General features: G+C 40.9%; 2 protein-coding genes across 2 annotated transcripts; one reads left to right on the forward strand and one right to left on the reverse strand.

The window, feature by feature from the left end:
* The first annotated feature begins 5,314 nt into the window (after positions 1–5,314).
* Positions 5,315–8,673, forward strand: RPS27L (ribosomal protein S27 like). Its single transcript, XM_080626590.1, has 4 exons — positions 5,315–5,374; positions 5,611–5,719; positions 8,058–8,168; positions 8,585–8,673. The coding sequence occupies exons 1-4, from the start codon at positions 5,369–5,371 to the stop codon at positions 8,611–8,613; spliced, it is 255 nt and encodes an 84-aa protein (XP_080482716.1). The 5' UTR covers positions 5,315–5,368; the 3' UTR covers positions 8,614–8,673.
* A 4,093-nt stretch (positions 8,674–12,766) lies between these two features.
* On the reverse strand, positions 12,767–20,213 carry LACTB (lactamase beta; the record flags this gene model as incomplete). The annotated part of the gene is given in 7 exon segments (XM_080626089.1): positions 12,767–13,565; positions 14,811–14,972; positions 16,551–16,900; positions 17,276–17,466; positions 19,569–19,635; positions 19,890–20,147; positions 20,151–20,213. Coding segments are annotated over 7 exon segments (1,635 nt in total). The 3' UTR covers positions 12,767–13,021.
* Positions 20,214–20,687: the final 474 nt, after the last annotated feature.

The raw sequence follows: 20,687 nt of genomic DNA on the forward strand, positions 1-20,687 counted from the left end.
GAAGAGCTTCTGCCTAAGAGCTCATCTCAGTCTCCCCTCTGTCAGGTTAAAGCTGTTCCCCTTGGCCTGTCCCTACAGGCCCTTGTCCAAAGCCCCTCTCCAGGTTTCTTGTAGCCCCTTTAGGCACTGGAGCTGCTCTAAGGTCCCCCCTTAAGGAGCCTTCTCTTCTCCAGGCTGAACCAGCCCAGCTCTCTCAGCCTGGCTCCAGAGCAGAGCTGCTCCAGCCCTCGCAGCACCTCCATGGCCTCCTCTGAACTCACTCAAGAAGGTTCAAAGGTGTCATACATGGTTAGCCTCCACATTCCAAACACACAACAAAATCACTCTGACATTTGATGGGGTGAAACAGGGCTAAACTATTCTAATGCCTGGCTACAGCTGTATTTGTGCAAAGTATTCCAGAGAATCACTAAAAAAAAGTAAAATATTTTAGCCATTATAAACCTTGAAAACTCAAAAGCTATTCTGCTTCTAGTTATCAGTTATTCCAAATCTTTCTTGTTAAGGGTCTCAGTTTGGTGGTGTTCCTGGCCAATACATGTTTGTCATAATAAACCATCAAAAATCCAATGACAGAGCTGGTGTAAATCTCTGCAGAAGGTGAATTCAGTAAGAGCTTGTCATGAATGATAACCGAGCTTTCAGTTAACTGTATCAAGATCTAATTTTACATCACAGAGGCTGTGTTGTGATTCAAGTACAAATTTCATTGTTTGAGACCTCTGGGAGACCAGGATATCATCTGACAGAGCAGGATCAAGGCAACAAAACAAGGATGGGGGGAATTGCCAGTTCTTTTTTTACACACTTGGAGACCTCTGCCAAGCTCAGGGCTTTGGAAATGTGGCTGCTTGGTTCATTTTTGGATTGTATAATTAGTGGTGGGGCTGTTCAGATGTTAACATGGGTTGTTATGGTACTCATTACAAGACTAAATCTTATGCACGATAATGGCAACCTGGCACTGTAGCAGTTAAACCAAATTGGTTAATTCTTTCAGACTAGCATGAATCATCATATTATAGGAAATGGCAAATAAAAAAAACTAATCTCTGAAACACTTCCCTGTATCTGTATTTTCAGAGACATGAGTTGCTACATATTGTAACACCCATACTGAAGATTACTACACAATCCTATTTCAGCATTGAAGAGAGTAATTTTGGGGTTAATATTCACTCTTGAGTTTCATGGAACAAACAGGCTTCCATATGTCTCTGGAGCAATATGTTTGCGATCACCATCTGTTACACAAGAGGAGTTTTATAGAAAAATAATGCAAATTACTTCCCTCTTCAACTACACCAGTGCTTTGCAATACTGCATCAGATTTGGGAAAGTGCCAGTCTGCCAGATTCAAGGGACATATGTTTACTTAGCCATGAACTTTAAAAACAAGATATAAAAATTGAGAGTTACATTTTTTGATCTTTTAGAAGGTCGAAAACCCAGAATTGTACAATGTACACTTTGCAATATCCTAGTAAAACCCTGAGGAGTACTATCAAAGCTGTTAAGGCTCAGTAACCAAGGCGCTATGATACCTGATCATGAAAACTTGTGACTATTTTACCAACACCTACATTTTTAAGGAAAAAACAACCCAAAAGATTACACTGCTACTTCATTCCCACTCTCATTTTTACTCTCTCAGATGACAGATGTCATTACCTTGAGCTTTTGAAAACCTTTTTTCCTCTCAGTTCAAAGGTGAGACTGGTTAAGTAAAGCAAACTGTGTGGAAAGATGTCTTTGATCAAGCTCTTCTGTTCAACGCCTACAAAATTGTAGGAAAATCTACATCTTAATTGTTTAAGTACAAGGTTTCAAAAAACCAGTTGAGTTTAAAACATGCTGGTAGAACCAGAACCCTGTTATTTTGATGCTAACTGGAATCCACAGGTCCAAGTCCTACAAGAGATAATCTTATAAGGCACGCTTGTCCCAAATGCCACGTCACTGCAAATCATTAACACGAGCTTTGCTCTTTAGCTTTTGGACTCTGCTAACTAATATCATAATATTTTTGATGTATATCTGTAACAACTCTGGTTTTGGCAGATGCCTCCGCAATTTATTACTGTTTGATGACCATCATGTGACACCCCTTTAAAAATAATGTTAACTTATTCCCCTGTTGCTGTAAATAAGTTTTTTACTGCAGGTAAAAAAACTTCTATGCTCATTCTACACTTTGTCTTACTGTATTTGGTATGTCCATATGTCCTGCTTTTAAGTCCTACTTTAGAAAAGATGAATGCATAGGTTCAATTCTTGTGGTCTTTACAAAGAACAGTACTCTCCCTTAGTCTCGTGATCTAAATGTCTGACTTTTCCAGATGTATATGCTGTAGAACTTTATATAGAAGAGGTTAAATCAAGTCATTGTCAGGTGAAGAAAAATTTCTTACAATATGTTCAGTTCAGAAAGGAAAAGCACCATAAGACTCTTAGAGAATCATAGAATAGTTAGCCTAGTTAGGACCTTAAGATCATCAAGTTCCAACCCCCCCGCCATGGACAGGGACACCTCACACTAAACTATGTCACCCAAGGCTCTGTCCAGCCTGGCCTTGAACACTGCCAGGGATGGAGCATTCACAGCTTCCTTGGGCAACCCATTCCAGTGCCTCACCACCCTTACAGTAAAGAACTTCTTCCTTATATCCAATCTAAACTTCCCCTGTTTAAGTTTGAACCCATTACGCCTTGTCCTATCACTACAGACCCTAATGAAGAGTCCCTCCCCAGCATCCTTACTGGCCCTCTTCAGATACTGGAAGGCTGTTATCTGTAAGTTCCCTTAACTTCAAGGTTTGCTGTAGTAGTGCTAAAAGTGGACCTTCTTTAAGTTCCAGTGCTCATCTAACCTACCTCAGTATAAGCATATTTAAACCAAATGAATGGTTTACACCATTAATGCCACGGTTTTCACTATTAATTTACAATCCATTAAAATTGTAATACTTAATTCTGCAGTATGGGCAAAACCACAGGGAGGCTGTGTTGCAGATCAAACATACCACTTGAAGTGAACCTACTTATTTTGAGTGCAGCTTAGAGCTGGCTAGTGCACGCAAATCTAAATGGTCTTAATGACAGTACTATGTGGTACAGACAGCATTTCTCTCCTCCTTAACTTGCAACTTAAACTCTGCTCTGTTTCTGTTTTCTAAAGAGTATACTTCAAAAAAGCTTCAGTCATTAAGATTGAAGGTAATGCATTAGAACTGACTCATCCAGCAGGTCACTGAACTACAAGCAGTTATGAAAAGGAAATGAATCTCCAGTACAACCAAAATAGAGAACCAGAGGAATGTGTCCAAAACACATCCTGTTTTCAGATCATCCTGTGTGCCCCTCCTTCCACAGAAACCAATTTTTAATGTAAACTGTGACTCTAAAGTCTTCCTTGAGCACCAGAGGCTCCTTGCAGGAGAGACATGTTAAGAAGGGAAAGCTGGGAAGAAGAGGGGAAGGAGGGCAGCACTTCAGAAGTTGTCTTTTTTTGCTGGTGGTGCTTTACACATTGTAAAGGTTATTTTCTTGAAGAAAAAATGTTTTTCTCCTTCAGATTCTGATTTAAGAGGCTTAAACAGATGATTCCCCTCTCCTTCTGCTTGCAGATAAATGACATACATTTGAAGAAGACTGAAAGGTAGTAGGAATAACCATGACTCGAGAACTGACTGCACTGATAGCTGGTTCATGTTCCTAGCTTCACATGACAGCATGCAGAGGAAAATATGAGTCAGAGCCTTTCATACTAAATTCCCTATGATATAACAAGAAGTACTTCCAAAATACCACTATTTGTGTGTCATCACCACTTCAGCACATAAGGAAAGTATGCTAACATAGCATTACAATGTTACAAGACAATGGTTGTGATGGCAAGAAAAGGAAAACCAATGTAATCGCTTGGAGCACTACAACACTTGGGTCTGCTCTTGGGTTTTGGGATGGGAAGAAAGTATTGTGAAAGTCATGTACAGTGTCAGCACTGGAGAAGCCATCCCAGCTTTGGGAATATTGTTGTCACAAAGATATGCTTCTATAAACTTCCATCTCCACTTGTGCTCATGGCAGACTTTTAAATACTGCCTGCTAAACGCATCAGTTCTCTCCCCCAAATGGAGAAAAAGGAAGAGAAGGAGAGCTCAGCACGCTGCCCCTTGTACATTTTAGACGACTTTTCATACCGCTCACTTTCATACCTCCCAGGCCTATTGGTGCCACTTACCGGGCTTCTAGTGAATTACATCTTTAAATGTTCCAGGCTTGAGTGAGTTAAATCCAGGAGTCTTTACAGATGGTATTTGTGATTATTTTCATTGACTTATGGAAAAAAACTCCACTCAGGTTCTTATTTAAAAAGATTGATGAAACTGTTGGTTTGGTTTTTTTCCTTCCCATTATCTGCAACATTTTGATTTCTCTGAGGGTCTCCAAGTTGACCGGAGCACGTAAATGGGAAGTAAAGATTTTCTTCTGCATTTTGCTTTTCGATTGGGGTGGGAAACTGAACCCCCCCCCCCCCCGCACATGAGCACAGCTTCACCCAACGTGTCATTTACTGTGAAACACCACAAGTGACAATTTAGTCAGCATCTAATATAAAAGTAGATGGGACTTCTAGATCATAGAATCATAGAATCAACCAGGTTGGAAAAGAACTTTGAGATCAAGTCCAACCATTACCCAGCACTGCCAAGGCCACTGCTAACTCATGTCACTGAGGGCCTTGTCTACGACGTTTGTGAACACTTGCAGGGACGGTGACTCCAGCACTGCCCTGGGCAGCCTGTTCCAATGCCTGAGCACCCTTTGGGGGAGAAATTGTTCCTAATAATACCTCTGTTACAGGGAAAAATGAGCAGACTTTTTGAAAAGAGAACTGGAAGCACATTAGGACTATCATTCTCTGTGCTTAATCAGTTTCTGACTTGCAGGGAGAGCGAGCATTGCGGCATGCCCCACCACAAACTGCCTTGGCCATCCCAAAAAGTCACTCGCTGTCTTTTCCTGTGATTTTGTGCCGTTTTGTCGGCGCGGAAGCAACGGGTTCTCGTACAGCGATGCTCTGCAGGAAGGCAGTGCACCGTGCACATACGCTGCTCTGATTTCCTGGTCAACTAAAGGGGTACGAGTGACACGCAGGGCAGTGAGCCGGTGGCAGTGTGGCAGTCCCGCAGACCACGTCCCTACGGGGAGACAGCCGAGCCCTTCGCCCCGCCGGCACCCGCAATCTCTCCCCCTCCCGCTCCTCCTCCTGCGAGAGCCTCGAGCGGCCCCGCCCGCCGGAAGCAGCGGCAGCAGCGGCAGCAGCAGCAGCCTTGGTCGTGGTCGGGCCCTGCGGCAGGACGAGATGCCCGTAAGTTGTTCCGAGCCCCGGCCGCGGCCGAGGGGAGCCCGCTCCCGGCTGACCCCTGCCCTCGCCCCTCCCGCCAGACCCGGTACCGGATGCCGGAGCCACCGCGATACCGCGCCCCAAGGGGCCGGGGACGTTGGTCCCAGCATTGCGGCCGTGCTCGGGCACAGGCTGGAGGCGGCTTCGTGGCGTCCAGCCTGTGCGAGGAGCCAAACACGTTTGTGCTCTGCCCTCCCCAGCTGGCCAAGGACCTGGTGCACCCCTCCGCGGAGGATGAGAGGAGAAAGCACAAGAAGAAACGGCTTGTGCAGAGCCCCAACTCCTACTTCATGGATGTAAAATGCCCAGGTAAATCTCTAAATTATATCTTACAGAAAGGATCAGAACTAATTCTGTACACGCGTCATCTCCATTAAAGGTCTGATTTTCTTTTTTCCAATATAAATGTGGTTTATCTGTTCTGTATAGAAAAATCAGTCCATATATTGCTCTGTTTGTTTGTTTTAACTATGAGTGTTTTCACCCTTTTTCAAAGGTGAATGTAAACAACAGGGGTTTTATTTTTCTTTCTGGAGGTCTGGCGTTTTTCCTACCAAGTAGGCACACACACACCCCCCACCCCACTCCCCTTCAGATTTACATGTATAAGAAATGAGATTAAGTCATAGAATCCCAGCCTGGTTTGGGTTGGAAAGGACCTTAAAGCTCATCCAGCTCCAACCCCTGCCACGGGCAGGGACACCTTCCACTAGAGCAGGTTGCTCCAAGCCCCTGTGTCCAACCTGGCCTTGAACACTGCCAGGGATGGGGCAGCCACAGCTTCTCTGGGCACCCTTTGACAGCACCTCAGCACCCTCGCAGGGAAGAGCTTCTTCCTAATGTTTAATCTAATTCTCCCCTCTCAGTTTAAAACCATTCCCCCTTTACCTTTACAAGGACACATGCTTACATGTCCTTGTAAAAAGTCCCTCTCTAGATTTCTTGTAGTCTTTTTTCTTGCTTTAAAGCATCCATGGCTCAAGTTTCAAATGGAAGACAACATAGTTTTCCTCCTTTTGCAAGCTGATTGATTCTGAAAGAGCACCCAGAAAAACTTTTCACAAGGATATATGCCACCAACTGTAATTTTAAGTAGAAAGTAAAATATCTACAACTGCCTTTATCACATGCTGCTGTCAAGAAGCAAGCTGACATCCAGGACACACATACAGGGGTTTGCTTCTGCTTTTTCAAAGATTTTCACCACTTTGGCTCAGAAACCTCAGTATAACCAACTTCTCCTTTATAAACTAAAACTTGGGGGTTTCCAGCACGATCACTGGAGGATGTCCTACCAGCAAACACCTTCTTCTATCAGCACAGCTACATTCATGTCTAGGCACAGAAACTGTCAAGTGTGCTTAACTTATTTACTACTATAGCAATCAGAAAATGCATAGACTTACAGGAGTGATCATCCTGACTAGAAGAAGGGAACTGTTGCTGTATTCAGGTTTTCTTATTATCTTATCCTTTCTTAGTAGCTTAGATTCCTAAGCAGCTCTGAGACATTGTTTTCCATCTAAAAGTGATGTGAATTCATTAAAACAGATTGAAAGTACAGTGTGGTTACTTTTAAAAAACATGGTTGAAGGCTAAGCCACTGATTTTGCTTCTTTTTTTCAACCTTCTTCAAACCAGTGTGCATGCACATACATACTGCGATACAGTTAATGTCAACACAGGCCCATAGGTCATTGCTTATCTTCATTATTGTTGGATTAATTGGCTACTGAGTTTGAGGGACATACAGAGCAAAGCAGGAGAGCTTCAATACTGACAGGAGCCCTAAGCAAGAGGCACCGAGAGCTTTCTAAGGTCATTCCTCACAACATACATTCTATCTTGTTTTTCTGGTCCACACATGCTGAAAATGGAATCTGTGCTCACCTTTATCTATTTGTCTATTCTGTATATCCACATCTAGACAAAATCCTTTACAAATTTCCTCTGTCCAAAAATTCCTTGTGGGTATTTAAAAACACTTTTTAGGGAAAAGAATGAAAGCACTGAAATTTGCTTGTCTAAGCCATGTGTGACAGTGATTTCATTCTTTTTTAAGTCACATAATTTAGAAGTTATAGACAAAGTGCTGCTGATGCCTCTTCTTGAACCTGAACTAGTGAAGTTATTCTGTGCAAGTCTTACTCAGATATGATGCTAGTTTTATAGAATGCAACCAAGCACACGCCTTATGTGCACCGATTATTAACAGAAAGCAAACACGGACTTGAACATCAGTGTTTATATTCACAGCAACCAGACTTTGCCAACAGCAATGTTCTACTGTTACAAGTTAAATATTTCCCTAGGTAGATGGGTGGTTCTCATCAACAGAGAAGGCTAGTCTAGTTCTCCTTGACTCTTTTGCAGGAGACATATCACAGGCTAATTAGGGCTTGAAGCTATGAGGCTGTGTTGATTTTCATACTGGGTTCTGTTAACTAACTTGCTTTCATATGCATGTTAGTAAAAGCAAGTAGTTAGATCACAGTAACCACGTTTTGCTTTGTTTTATTTGGTTTGCTGTGGAATGAAATAGAGATGCCTTTTTGGGCAAGTGTATTTAGAGTATCTGGTTCAATTACACACACAAAAAATCATGCTAGAAATGGTCCATGGAAAGTTTAATCATGCTGTTTTCCAGGATGCTACAAGATCACCACTGTATTCAGCCATGCTCAGACAGTCGTTCTGTGTGTAGGGTGCTCAACTGTCCTGTGTCAGCCTACTGGGGGTAAAGCTAGACTAACAGAAGGTAAGAGGCAATGTTTAGTGGCCTAAAATTCCACTTACATAAATGCATTTATGTATCTAGAGCTTGCAAACATTTTAGCTTTGATTTTGAAAATGATACTGGAACACTTATCTTGCAGATTGCTTAGGGTTGGGGTTTGTAGCACTAAGGGGTGGGAACAGTAGACTGGAATTTTAAAAGGCATCTGGAATGAAAGAAATAGTACTCCTTGCCCTTATTTTAATATGAATTATACAACAGCTGTGTTGTCTGGTTGAGTCAGAGAAGACTTGAAGTACTAAATCTTCACCTGTTATGGTACGTGAAGTTTAAATTTATCGCATGAGTTTTCCCACTTAGGTTGGGTGGGCAGTTTTGCAAGGCAGTCTAACAATGCAAGGACTATTCATCCCTATACTCATGTGATTTCTTCACAGGCTGTTCATTTAGAAGAAAGCAACACTAAACACTTGAGCATGTGGTTTTGGATCTGTGCTCCTGAAAGCCTTACCAGTTTAAAAATGCCTGTTAATACAATGTAATTACAATTGATTTTGTAAAGATTACATGCTACTTGTGACTAATGAGCTGCAATCTCTTTTTCAATAAATAATTTGAAGTGCAATTTCTTCCTGCAGGTTTAAAGACAACTAAGCTCTATTTTTACAGTTTTATTTTTAAACAGTGTACTGTTAATTGGGAGGTGTCATTTAATATGAAAACCTTGGGCTTGCTGCTTCCTTTCCCTCATTTATCAACTACAGCAGTGTGATGCACATGGTGACAGAAAACTGCTGTATGAGCGCATTTTGTATCACTACTGCAAGGGTGCAAAGGCTAGATAGATTTAAAATGGCTCCCTTGCTTTCAACATTGCTTTAGTCCCTGTATCACCACATTACTCATGTGGTGATAAATGAAAATACAAAGTTACTCACTTATGTTCAGCTGCTTTCCTGTTCTGTTTGGGGATTTTTTTCCCCTTCCCTCTAATCTGGTCTTGAAACTGCATTTGGTATTCTGTGCAGAGATTTCTATACAAGAGGAAAAAAAAGGAGTCTTTTGCAAAACACTGAAAGCATTTAGTATAGAGAAGGCATATGGTGTATAAGCAACAATAATGACTTACTGTCACTATTGCTGACGCAAAGTACGTTAACAACTGTGAATGGTATTGTCATTAAAAAACCCCCAAACTAGTACAGCAAACACATGTACTCTTTTAGTATTAAATACTGACATTAAATGATTACCTTTTTGCACCAAAGAAATAAGGATTTGGTTTTTAAAAGCCATTACTTTCTAAATGGCTGATAAAAAGCACATTTTCTTTTTTAAACCATGAGAAAACATTCAAACTAAGTTTTACATGTACCTTACTTTACTAGATAATGACTCAAGTTATGTATCAACATCTCTTTCAAAGTATCTAGTGTCTTGTGAGCTAATTATTGTTGGGAATTTCTATTTAGCCTGTATTCTTTTTATGACTTATAAAAATTGTATGTTTCTAGTAAATAAAAAAAAATAAACCCCAAACCTGGTATTACAACTCACTGTATTAAGTTTTATTTCATTTAATTCAAACAGCAGTGAACACATAATTACCAGATGCAAAAAATAGGTGTTTGATACAGAAATAGATGCACCAATTTAATATACATGCCTTTTAACAAAAGCAGAGTTTTATGTTAATGCCATACTGTGTTCTCTAAATGAAGGTTAATTTAAGTGCAAGTTTATCAAGAAAGCTGCTCTTAACTGACCAGTCTCCCACACTTAATGCCGGTCCATCAAATAACTGCTTTCAGACTAAAGATCAAAACAGTAATATTAATTCACTTGTGACCTCAATACATATGCTAAGGCCAGACTGAATCTTAGTCTCCCGTATCTCTGCCATCTCTTCCTCTACACCCAAAAGGTAAGAACTCATGATCTGAGTAAATACCAAATCAGAAAAAGTCCATGACACATTTTGTTCAAGGTCCTGGAAGATGAAATTCACACATCATAGCATCTCCAATATTGTGTATGTGTCAGAAGGTTTTTTAAAAAACAGAAGGTTTTTAAATGACAATATGAAGAACATGATATGCATTTAAAAAGTTGGTGGCTAAACAAATTCCATCAGGGGAGTGAGGCACTGTCATTAATATCTTGGTGTTATAAGTGCCTTAGACACTTCTTACCTTTATTCACTTTTGTACATAGAACAATTTGGGTTGAAAAGGACCTTAAGATCATCCAACCCCCCTGCCATGAGCAGGGATGCCTCACATTAGACCATGTCACCCAAGGCTCTGTCCAACCTGGCCCTGAACACTGCCAGGGATGGGGCATTTACCACTTCTGTGGACAGCCTGTTCCAGTGCCTCACCACCCTCATAATGAAGAACTTCCTTATATCTAACCTATACTTATATATATTAGTGTTTGGTCATATGCAGACAAGCATAACATTAAACCTGTGCTTTCTAGGTTCTCAATCTCTATACCTAGTGAGGGAAACTTGTTTTCTCTCAAGTATGCAAAATGACATTTGAAAAACAGATATATCATACAAGAAAAGTATGTTCTAAATCATAAAACAAGTACAGAAACTACTTTTGCAGATTTTTTATATTTAACACATTGTATTTGGTCCATTCTATTCACATATTCTTTCAAAATGAAAACAACTCAGAACTACTTACTCTTGTTCCCCATGTAAAATGGGCAGTGACTTCTGCCACTGCAGGTTCACCCAGCTAGTAGGTACTAAAGATTGGAAAAAAAGGTTGCTATTGAAGGTACTCACCTCCAGTACTTCTGTATTTGAATTGTCAAACAGTAACTTCAGTGAAAAAGCAGTTGGTTTATTGCCTGACCAAATGAAAGGTTGTTCAGAAAGGCTCTCTCTGTTGTCCCTACTGATCTGATATTCTAGAGATAAAGACAACTCATTATTAATAAATAAAAAAGTGACATTTTGGTGAGTGGGCCAGAAAACGCAAGCAAATAGTTTACTGTTTTAAGGCACAAGAATGATGATACTTACAAGAGTACTAAACCAGCCTTACTACCTTCAATTAAAAATGTAGGTAAAACACTGACACCTCAAAAGATTAAATTTCCTGGTTTGTCAGTCTTAGGTAATAAATGGTATCACAGGCATACTGGGAAGAGAGATGACAGCATGTTGTTTCATCATAGGGCAAATAGCAACTATGAAGTTAATATTAAAAGTGCTAACTTGGGACAGAGGCAGGTAAGGCTATTTTCTGGTGGCTGTTAGCTAAGACATTGCTCATTAAATTCAGAGCAGCAGAGCTCCTGAACAGCACAAGGAAGAAAGTATTCAAACCTTCCCTGAAGGCTATTTTGTTTTGTCTCAGCCTGGAAATACTGTCTGATGTAACTACAGGGAAAGTGGGGTAGAGGCAAATCTTAAGATAGTAGAAATTTTCCATGCTATTATATAAAAATACCATACTCAGATGTTGTTCTATTCCTATAGTAAAATTGAAGATTAGAAAATGCTTCTTTGGAACTTCATCACAATTTCTTCTTCAGCCTCGTGCAAAAGTAACTCCTTGAGGCAGGTCTCCAAGTGGAAAAACAGATGTTTTTTAAAAAAACCTCTCAAAGTTTCACTCTCTACAACTACCTGAAAGGAGGCTGTAGTCAGTCTCTTCTCCCAAGTAACAAGTGATAGAAAAATAGGAAACAGCCTCAAGCTGTGCCAGGGGAAGTTTAGATTGGATATTAGGGAAAATTTCTTCACAAAGAGGGTGCTCAGGCATTGGAACAGGCTGCTCAGGGCAGGGGTGGAATCACTCTCCCTAGAAGTGTTTAAAAACCGTGTAGATGAGGCACTCAGTGACATGGTTGAGTGGTGGCCCTGGCAGTGCTGGGGTAATGGTTGGACTCGATGACCTTAAAGGTCTTTTTCAACCTGGTTGATTCTATGATTCTAAGAATGGGCTTTAAATTCTGTTGAGTTCCCAATTCCTGTATCTCAAGGAATATCTACATTATAGAATACAGTATCATTTCTGGCTACCAAAGTCAGCATGTGTATCATTCAGAAACAATGAGAGTTTGACAGCTCACCATATTGTGCTATTCAGGTGCATCCGACTGTGGAAACAATACCCTTATTTCACAGTAAACTAGTTTCACACATTCCCTGTGTCCAATAAAAGTGGAAGAGAAGACATCTAAATAACAAAAAGACTTTTTTACTTACATTACTCTATCCTTATTCTTTCCTAATTCTGAGCAATGCACAGCTCTGCCAGAAGCACACTTCTGGTGTAAATCTGCATTCTGGAGGTAGCTTCAAGATTTGGGGGTTGTTGTTTGTGGGGTTTTTTTCTTTTTGATCAAATACAAAATACAAAAATCAACAGTAAACCCAGTTTTCTTTCAAAAGTAATACTGACCAGTTTTGGCAGACTGGAACACTGGAACAGGCTATATCTTTGTGCGCTCAAATCAAGACGTGAAATCTTTCAAAAGTTTAACATTTAAGGTAGATCATCTGTCATTGTACTTCTCAGTGTGAGAAACCAGCGCTGTTGGTTTTAATCTTGATCAAGTGCTTGACTGATGAGAAAAAAATCTGCTAACATGACAATGATTCACACAGGTACTACAGAAGTCAAAGCTGACTGTTACATTCTCCTTTCTGTAAGTCAGGAACTTCCCTGAGAGATTAATTCCAGTTAGACGTAAGTTTAGCACCACTAGCAGAAGTTAGTTAAGCGAAATGTTGATGCTTTTGCTTCATGTATTCTTAGTGATCTTAAGAGTCTAATTACACCCTTCTCCATTTGTTTTTCATGTTTCTATGCAGTGAGTCCAGTTACACATTCCCTTTTTTCCTTTTTTTAAGCTGTATATTGTGCCCGTTTTTCTTTATCAAATTCCCTTGCAATCTTTAAGGCCGTGCTGTTGAGTGAAACCGATTGCATATTACAGATAATAGCAACAATTACTCCTCTAGGTGGTGCCACTAGCCCAGTATCTGTAGCTTCAGAGTCCAGCTCTTCAGGAAGAATTAGGAGGACGCTACTTGCCCCCACTGCACCACCTGTATGAGATGCATAGTGTTTCTGCTGTCTGCAACAGCCACACTGCTGTTTTTTCTCTACTACAGCCCAACCCATTGCATATTTACCATCCCTGTCCCATGATACTTCCGTTCTCGGCACTGGGGTCCACATCATTGTGACTGTTTCTGGTTTGAGGTACCCAGGAAGAAGTCTGCCTTTAGTGTTTTTAAATTGTCCAGCTTGATAACTGTACAACAAGGCATTTCCAAATTTCAGAAGGTCACCTACTGATGAGAGAAAGCCACCACCAGCCCACTTGTAAGAGTTGTCCACATACGGTGCGTTCACCAGCCGTCCCTTTTTGTTGTAAACATAACACCTGGAATTCAAGAAAATTCAACTCGTCATTCTCTGACACTATGCACAACTATTTTAAGCTGCTCTACCTTAAAAGAGCAAACTGAGCATGTACCAGCTTGTGCTTGTGGAACTTGAGAACTTAAATCCATTTTTCTTGCAGAAAAATCAACAAGAAATTCAGATGGGAAAACAAAAATTAAGGTGACATCATCATCACCATCATTCTTATTATGTTAGAAGCTTATTGTCAATAAAGGTACTAATCCTTCTACTTACTCTTTGATTATACTAAGACTAAAGGCAATATACAAATAAAAGGTGGGACAGAAATCTATAGGTCAGCCAGCACAAGACTTTTCTTAAATCCTTGTACTGATTTAAAGTGTTTTAAGAAAGAGGAATCCTACAACTAGCCAATGAGTATCAGACACTGAGCTGAAGTCTCAGGTGACCGTTTGAATACAGTAGGTTCCATTTGTGATTGATTTCTTTGAAAGCATTTTAGAAGACAAACTTTTAATAAGTTTGAGTCTCATTTTTATGAAACTTTTTCCATAACCTGCATTTATGATTCAATTGGAGTGTTTCTTCCCACCAAAATTTAACAGGTCACTTAATAAAACCATTTCAGAGCCAGGTCAAGCAGCTTGATAAAACATGACTGGAGAGAAGGGCAAGAAACTCTACCCTTACCCGCTATACTGGAATGCATTATCCAGATACATAAATTTATCTGTGTGGGGTTTTGTGTGTTTTAAGTTAATAAGAAGAGATCAATTGGTAAAGCATGTTCTGCGCTAAACAGAATTTCAGTTCTGGTTAAAACTGATACTACAATTTACGAAAACCTCGTGTTACTGTGAGACCATTACAATTCCATGGAACTCTATATTAAAAACCCCAAGGTAACTACATACTCTAACATAATCTCCTAGTTACTTCCCTAGTTTACTCTATTTCCACTTACCTGCTTATCTGTACCCAAAATAAATGCAAACTTCAGAGTCACCCCTGCCACTCCCCACATATACGCACTTCTAACAGGAAATACCTATTTCCTATTCTGTAACTGTACCTGCTAATTACAGAAACAATGCTATAATGGTCACATAAAATCCGTTACATGACTAACTTCAAAATAACATAAGCCACTTCATTTACAAAACAGGGAGGAGAGATAAATCCCACATTCTTAATTCAGTCTGTTTAATAAAGATAGAAAGAGCAACAATTGTGGAAAAAGAGAAGGTTCATCCTTGCTTACCTTGCTCTGTTATATATCATTGCTTCGTTGTCATCTAGTACAGTTGACAGCATATCCAAATCACGAAACATTTTTAACATATAATCTGTAAATTTTTGTCCTGAAACTCTCTCCACAACAGCACTTAATAGAGTAAAGCCGTAAGTTGAATACAAGAACTGACTACCTTGAAAAAACACAATGAGAAAGGGGGTGAAAAAAAGAAGTTAGATGCATGATGCTCAGATGTAATCTGAAGGATAAAATGTATGTAATCACACGTGCAAATGAAACTATATATAGCAATGAATAATCAATTGATAGAGTCCCCTTGCACCCCCATTTTAAGAGGATGTGAATCACAAGTTTATGATACTGGCTCCCAGGAATTTCTGTACAGCAGCAGACACAGATGCTTGCTAAGTGCAGGCAGCTCCGAGAACAGAGCTAAAATCACTCCAGGGACCTGCACGTACAGCCAGGTTTCATACCAAGACGTGAAGACTGGCATTTAGTATCCTTTCCACAAGATCTACCATACCCCTGCTAATAAGGACATCTGGATTTGGAAAGCTGGAGCAAACCATAAAATTACTTCTTAGAAGATGCTCACCTACTGTGACTTGTTTGCATGTCTACACCCTACAGATGAAAAGACAAGATATTCAAAGCTCTTGATAACTTTTAACAGAGTGGTTTCAGTTCTGGCTTTCTAGTTCAAGAATATCCTGTAAGATTATATGAACACTAACATGCATTATTTAAGACAATATATTTTATTTACAAAACAATGTTTTTTATTTCATTCTTGCACTAAGAAATGTTTGGCACCAAGCTGCCAAACTGCCTACAGTCAGACAGATCTCTTACTTGAAGGGGTTCCTAGAACTCTCCAAGATGGTATAGGGTTCACTTCTCCCCCTGCCTACTCCCTTCCCCTTAAATGCACATTTGCTGTTTATCAGCAATGCATATCCTTTGCCTTTTAACCTGACTCATTTAGAACTTACACCTGAAACTCCTCAAAGTTCTCTCTAGAACTAATTCCAACAATAAATAACCTCAACAATTCTGTGACTCTATGGTCCTTCTGTAGAATTTTTAGCTCTGGATTAGTGCCTCACTAAAACGTTTGCTTTAGCATTGACAAATTCAGTAACTGGTATGTTTCATGGCACTTACTGTATTACTTAGAAATAAGACATTTCTCCCAGGGGCTCTACCTGAGGCCCCACTGTCTCTCCTTATCTGGGACCCTCTTACAATACCTGTTAAGTCTTGGCTACGTGACATTTTGAACTGGCTGGATTATGGTGCAGATAAACCATTAGAAGGTTCTATCATAGAATTCTAGAACGGTTTGGGTTGGAAAGAAACTTAAGATCATCCAGTTCCAACCCCCTGCCATGGGCAGGGACACCCCACCCTAGACCATGGTGCCCAAGGCTCTGTCCAGCCTGGCCTTGAACACTGCCAGGGATGGAGCATTTACCACTTCTCTGGGCAAACTGTGCCAGGGCCTCCCCAACCTCACAGTAAAGAACTTCTTCCTTATATCTAACCTGAACTTTCCCTGTTGAAGTTTAAACCCATCTCCCCTCGTCCTATCGCTACAGTAACTGATGAAGAGTCCCTCTCTCCGGCATTCAAATCTATGTAATTCTTCAAGTCAGTAGAATGGTAAAGGTATCTTTACAACAGTGTTACCTAAAGTTGAATTGATAAAATCCTGAGCACATTTTGGTCTAAATCAATAGAAACTCACCTGGTTTAAAGAATAAAGGATCATTTTTAAATATCTTCAGTGATTCAATCACACTTTCAAATTTTTCCTTCAAATAATACTCTTCTTGCTCAAATTCTTTGTCTCTCCTGCCAGGTTTTGAATTTCGGCTTTTTACCTCACCCTCATGCTCTTTCCTCAGTTTGACAGAATCAGTCCTTTCAATCCCTTTGCCTTCTTTTTCTTTTTGCTCTTTATCCTGACATGGTTTTGTTGGTTTTAATGCTCTGTTCGCCTTTTCCTTTTCTTCCTTTACTTTTGTAATATCTTTTTCATAGTGACGAATCCCACTCAAGTGCGAGACTAATAGTCTTGTAGTAATGGTGACCTAGGTAGAAAAGACAGCATTTAAATGTGAGCTCTCTTCATTAAAGGTATGATGCACACTAAATCACCAGAAAAGTAAAATTCAGCATGATGATGAACAGACAAAGATGGAAGGACTTTTAAATATCACGTATTAAACCCAGTTGAAATAGACACATATATGCACATACTACATACTCCATATATATATATATTTATATATATATATTCATATATTTTATATAAAACTGAAGATCCCAATTTCCAGTATTTTTTTTTCGAGCAGCAAACATCTGTTTTGCAGGAATGGGTCCAGATACAGGCACCTGTACATGTATGGCTGTGCAGTGACAGGAACAGAAATCCAAACCAGTGTTACCAATGAACAGTCACATACCTTTTCACCCTCATAGATTTTTTCCGGAAATTCAGGGACGTATTTCTGCACTGGAGCATCTAAATCCAGTTTCCCCTCTTCCCACAGTTTAGCAACAGCCATCATTGTAAGACACTTGCTAATGCTAGCAATCCGCATGATCGTCTCTGGCTTACACACTACACGATTCTCTACATCAGCATAACCCAAACCTTGAAGAAAATAAAAACACTGTGTAAATATTTTGCATATAGACATGCTGAATTAATTGTTTGTAATGAACAGATTTACTGGCTTCTTACCATGTTTTTTCTCTAGCTAAACTGGGACATGAATTGGATTATCCCTGCTCCTGTTTCAATTACATTAACAACATTTTAATGTAGTAGGAACTACTACATTACTGTAATAACTACATAGTGTAATAATGTAGTAGGTTAATCAAAACCCGTTGTATTGGCCAGTGGGCATCCCAAATAGTGATTTAAGATTACAGACCAACCTAATGATAAATGAAATTGAAGAGTAAGCCAAACTTTATACTCCCTGAGGTCAAATATTCAATGTAGAAAAACTAGAGACCAAAATCTAGACTGCACAATAACTGAAAATCATAAATATTCCTTCTATTGTTCTGATTTAATGATTAAAACAGTAAAGGGTCTTATTTTATCAATACAGAAATTGAGAAAGGAAATCACTCACAAACTCACAGCCGTTACCTATGCTGTAAAGCTTCACAAAACAATCATGTAATGCACTTTGCTTCAACATCACTCGGCATGACTTCAATTACACGACAGCTTAAGAGTCTCCATACCAGTGTTTTCCTGTGTAACCAACCCACAAGTCTGCTGGCAAGAACTGGAATTAATAAGCTCCCATACTAGTCTTCAGTTTGAGCTAGGTTTGAAGAAACCGTGCAAGTGATGTTGCAGCATAAAAAGCAACAAAATGCAGTAACGACATACTTGCACTTCTCAGTACGAGCAAGGCCTGCTCATACTGCAGTTCATATGGATGCCCCCTCCTTGGCAGTGTTCAAGGCAAGGCTGGACAGGGCTTGGAGCAAGCTGCTGTAGTGGAAGGTGTTCCTGCCTGTGGCAGGTGGTTGGAACTGGAGGAGCTTTAAGGTCCACTCCAACCTAAACCATTCTGTGATTCTCTGATTCTATGTCTACATCAACCCATAGTGTAATAATGAACTACTCATGCAAAAAACCACTTTGCCAAAACACAAGAAATAAAAGACATGCCAATTGCCCAAGACCCTTTTATGCAAACCTGATGCTCAAGTGCTTGCATGGTGCTTGTGAATGCAGATACTGCATGTCTCAGTGAAAACAGCTTCCAAATCTGAAATTTCTCCCATCAGTTTAGCAAGAAAGCAGGTTCAGTGTTGTGGTCACAGAACACATGCAACTTAAACCTCCTCCTATTTTTCCTCCATGAAGAAGCGAGGAGGGCAATAAAATGAGCCATAAGTCTGTTAAAGCAATGTTACCCACCTCCCAGCTGCCTTACTCAAGGCAGCATTGTTCTCTGTATCCATAGGCAGCAGGGTACAGAAAGCTCTGCCAAGGCTTATCCTCCCACAAGTAGCTGTCTTGCTACTGGATCTGGCAGTCGTGGTGATAAACCACAAACCTGGCACTAGTTCCCTCCAGCACTTTAATGCATGTCAAGGAAGGGATTGTGCAGAAGTAATAGGAAAACTTCTGTAATCATTGCCAGGTAATTTGAGACCAGCAAAGCCACCTGAGTTGAGAAAGTTTGGGATTAAGTTTCTAGCTTAATTTTCTTATTAGGCCACAGTACAAAAGGTACTAGAGGCTCTCCAACTCACTTCAGGCATGATGAAAGAGAAATGAAAACCTGTAATCTGTTTTATACATATATAAAAGTTAATACAACAGCTGTCAGAAAGTCATTATTACTTTGACTATTAAGTAAGGTCCTGGAGGGAGAACAGTTCATTACCTCCTATACTCAATTCTACCAGAGCACTGTACAGCTCTATGCCTGGAGTCTAAGTATATGAAAAGACTCATCTGACAAACAACTGGAGAAAGGTTCTTAAACATAACCATTCGATATATACTAGCACAATCAGGAAGCTAATAAATTACTGACTCCTGGCAATTACTGAAGTTTACTAAAGAAATTATCTCTTCATGCTCCCAAGGCTCCTGTTTCTGCCTCCTGTCCAGAGATAGGACATCAACTGCATTAAATCCCTGTGTCTGAACTGCTCATTCCTAAAACTTCCATTGCTTTCTACAGCATTGCAAAACTGCCACTCCCATATACCGACCTTCTGACCAGACTTCCTGTCCATCTACTGAAACTCCAACTAGTATACCTGGGATTCCTGCTTCATCCTGTCAAAAAATGCACAGAAGGCATTAAGGAGGACTTTTACAGTTAAAAACACCGTCTCACAATCCCTACAAATAAAAAGCAATCCCACAAATACACCTGCCCCTGCTGTCACCTTAACTGACGTTTAGTTCAGCACTAGTTGGGCTGAACTGGTGTAAACCGCTTCCGAAAGCTCCCCCCGTCACGGGTGAGAGCCGACTCGCACAGCAACAGACACCACCCTAGGTTCCCCACAGCACTCCTCGCTCCGCACCTTAATCCTCCGCACCAGGTCCCTGCCCCTCTCGATGGCAGCGCCGAAGCCCCGAGAGGACGGCAGCGAGTTCGAGTTCGGCTCCGCCTCGTCAGCCTCGCAGCCCGCCGGCACCTTCACCCCCAGCGCCAGCCCCAGCGCCAGCCCCCAGCCCCAGGGCCGCGCCCCGGCCCCCCCTGCCCGGGACACCGACAGCCGCCCCGGGGCCGCAGCCCGCCGCAGGGCCCGTGCCAGCCTGTGCATAGCGTCCCCGCCACCTCAGCGCTTGCCGCCAGGCAGCCACAGCCGCTCCCGAGCGCTCGCTCGGCCGAGCTCCGAGCGCATCGAGCGAGGGCAGCGGCGGGGCTCTCCCGGCGCACCGGGCCCGGGCGCCCGCACTAACGGGGGTATCACTGAACAAGCTGGTTTTAACCAAGGCTGTCATTGCACTGACGCATGGGAAAAGGTCAAAAAGAAGATGAAGGATAGGTCAAACCACGACATAATATCTAATCTTAACTCTGCCCTCCATAGCAAAGGATTGCAGCCTCAAATGAAAAAGCTTGCTGTGAAACATACACCAGGCAGAGGTAAAGCAGGGCAAGCTAGGCTAACACCCAGACAAAACCTTTTATAACTGCAAGGTGGGCATATTTGATTAGCGAGGGATTGCCCAAGGTTTGTTTAGAGTTAAGTTTCTGCTCAGAGCAGCACTGATGACATAGCAAGTGTTCACTCACAGAAATGGTTTTTCCATGTAGTTGTTCTCTTTAGACAGCGCCTGAGGAGCAATGACAATGCCTCCAACTGATGTCTTTA

This window comes from Psittacula echo (assembly GCF_963264785.1).
Source record: "Psittacula echo genome assembly, chromosome: 10".
NCBI classification, from domain to species: domain Eukaryota; kingdom Metazoa; phylum Chordata; class Aves; order Psittaciformes; family Psittacidae; genus Psittacula; species Psittacula echo.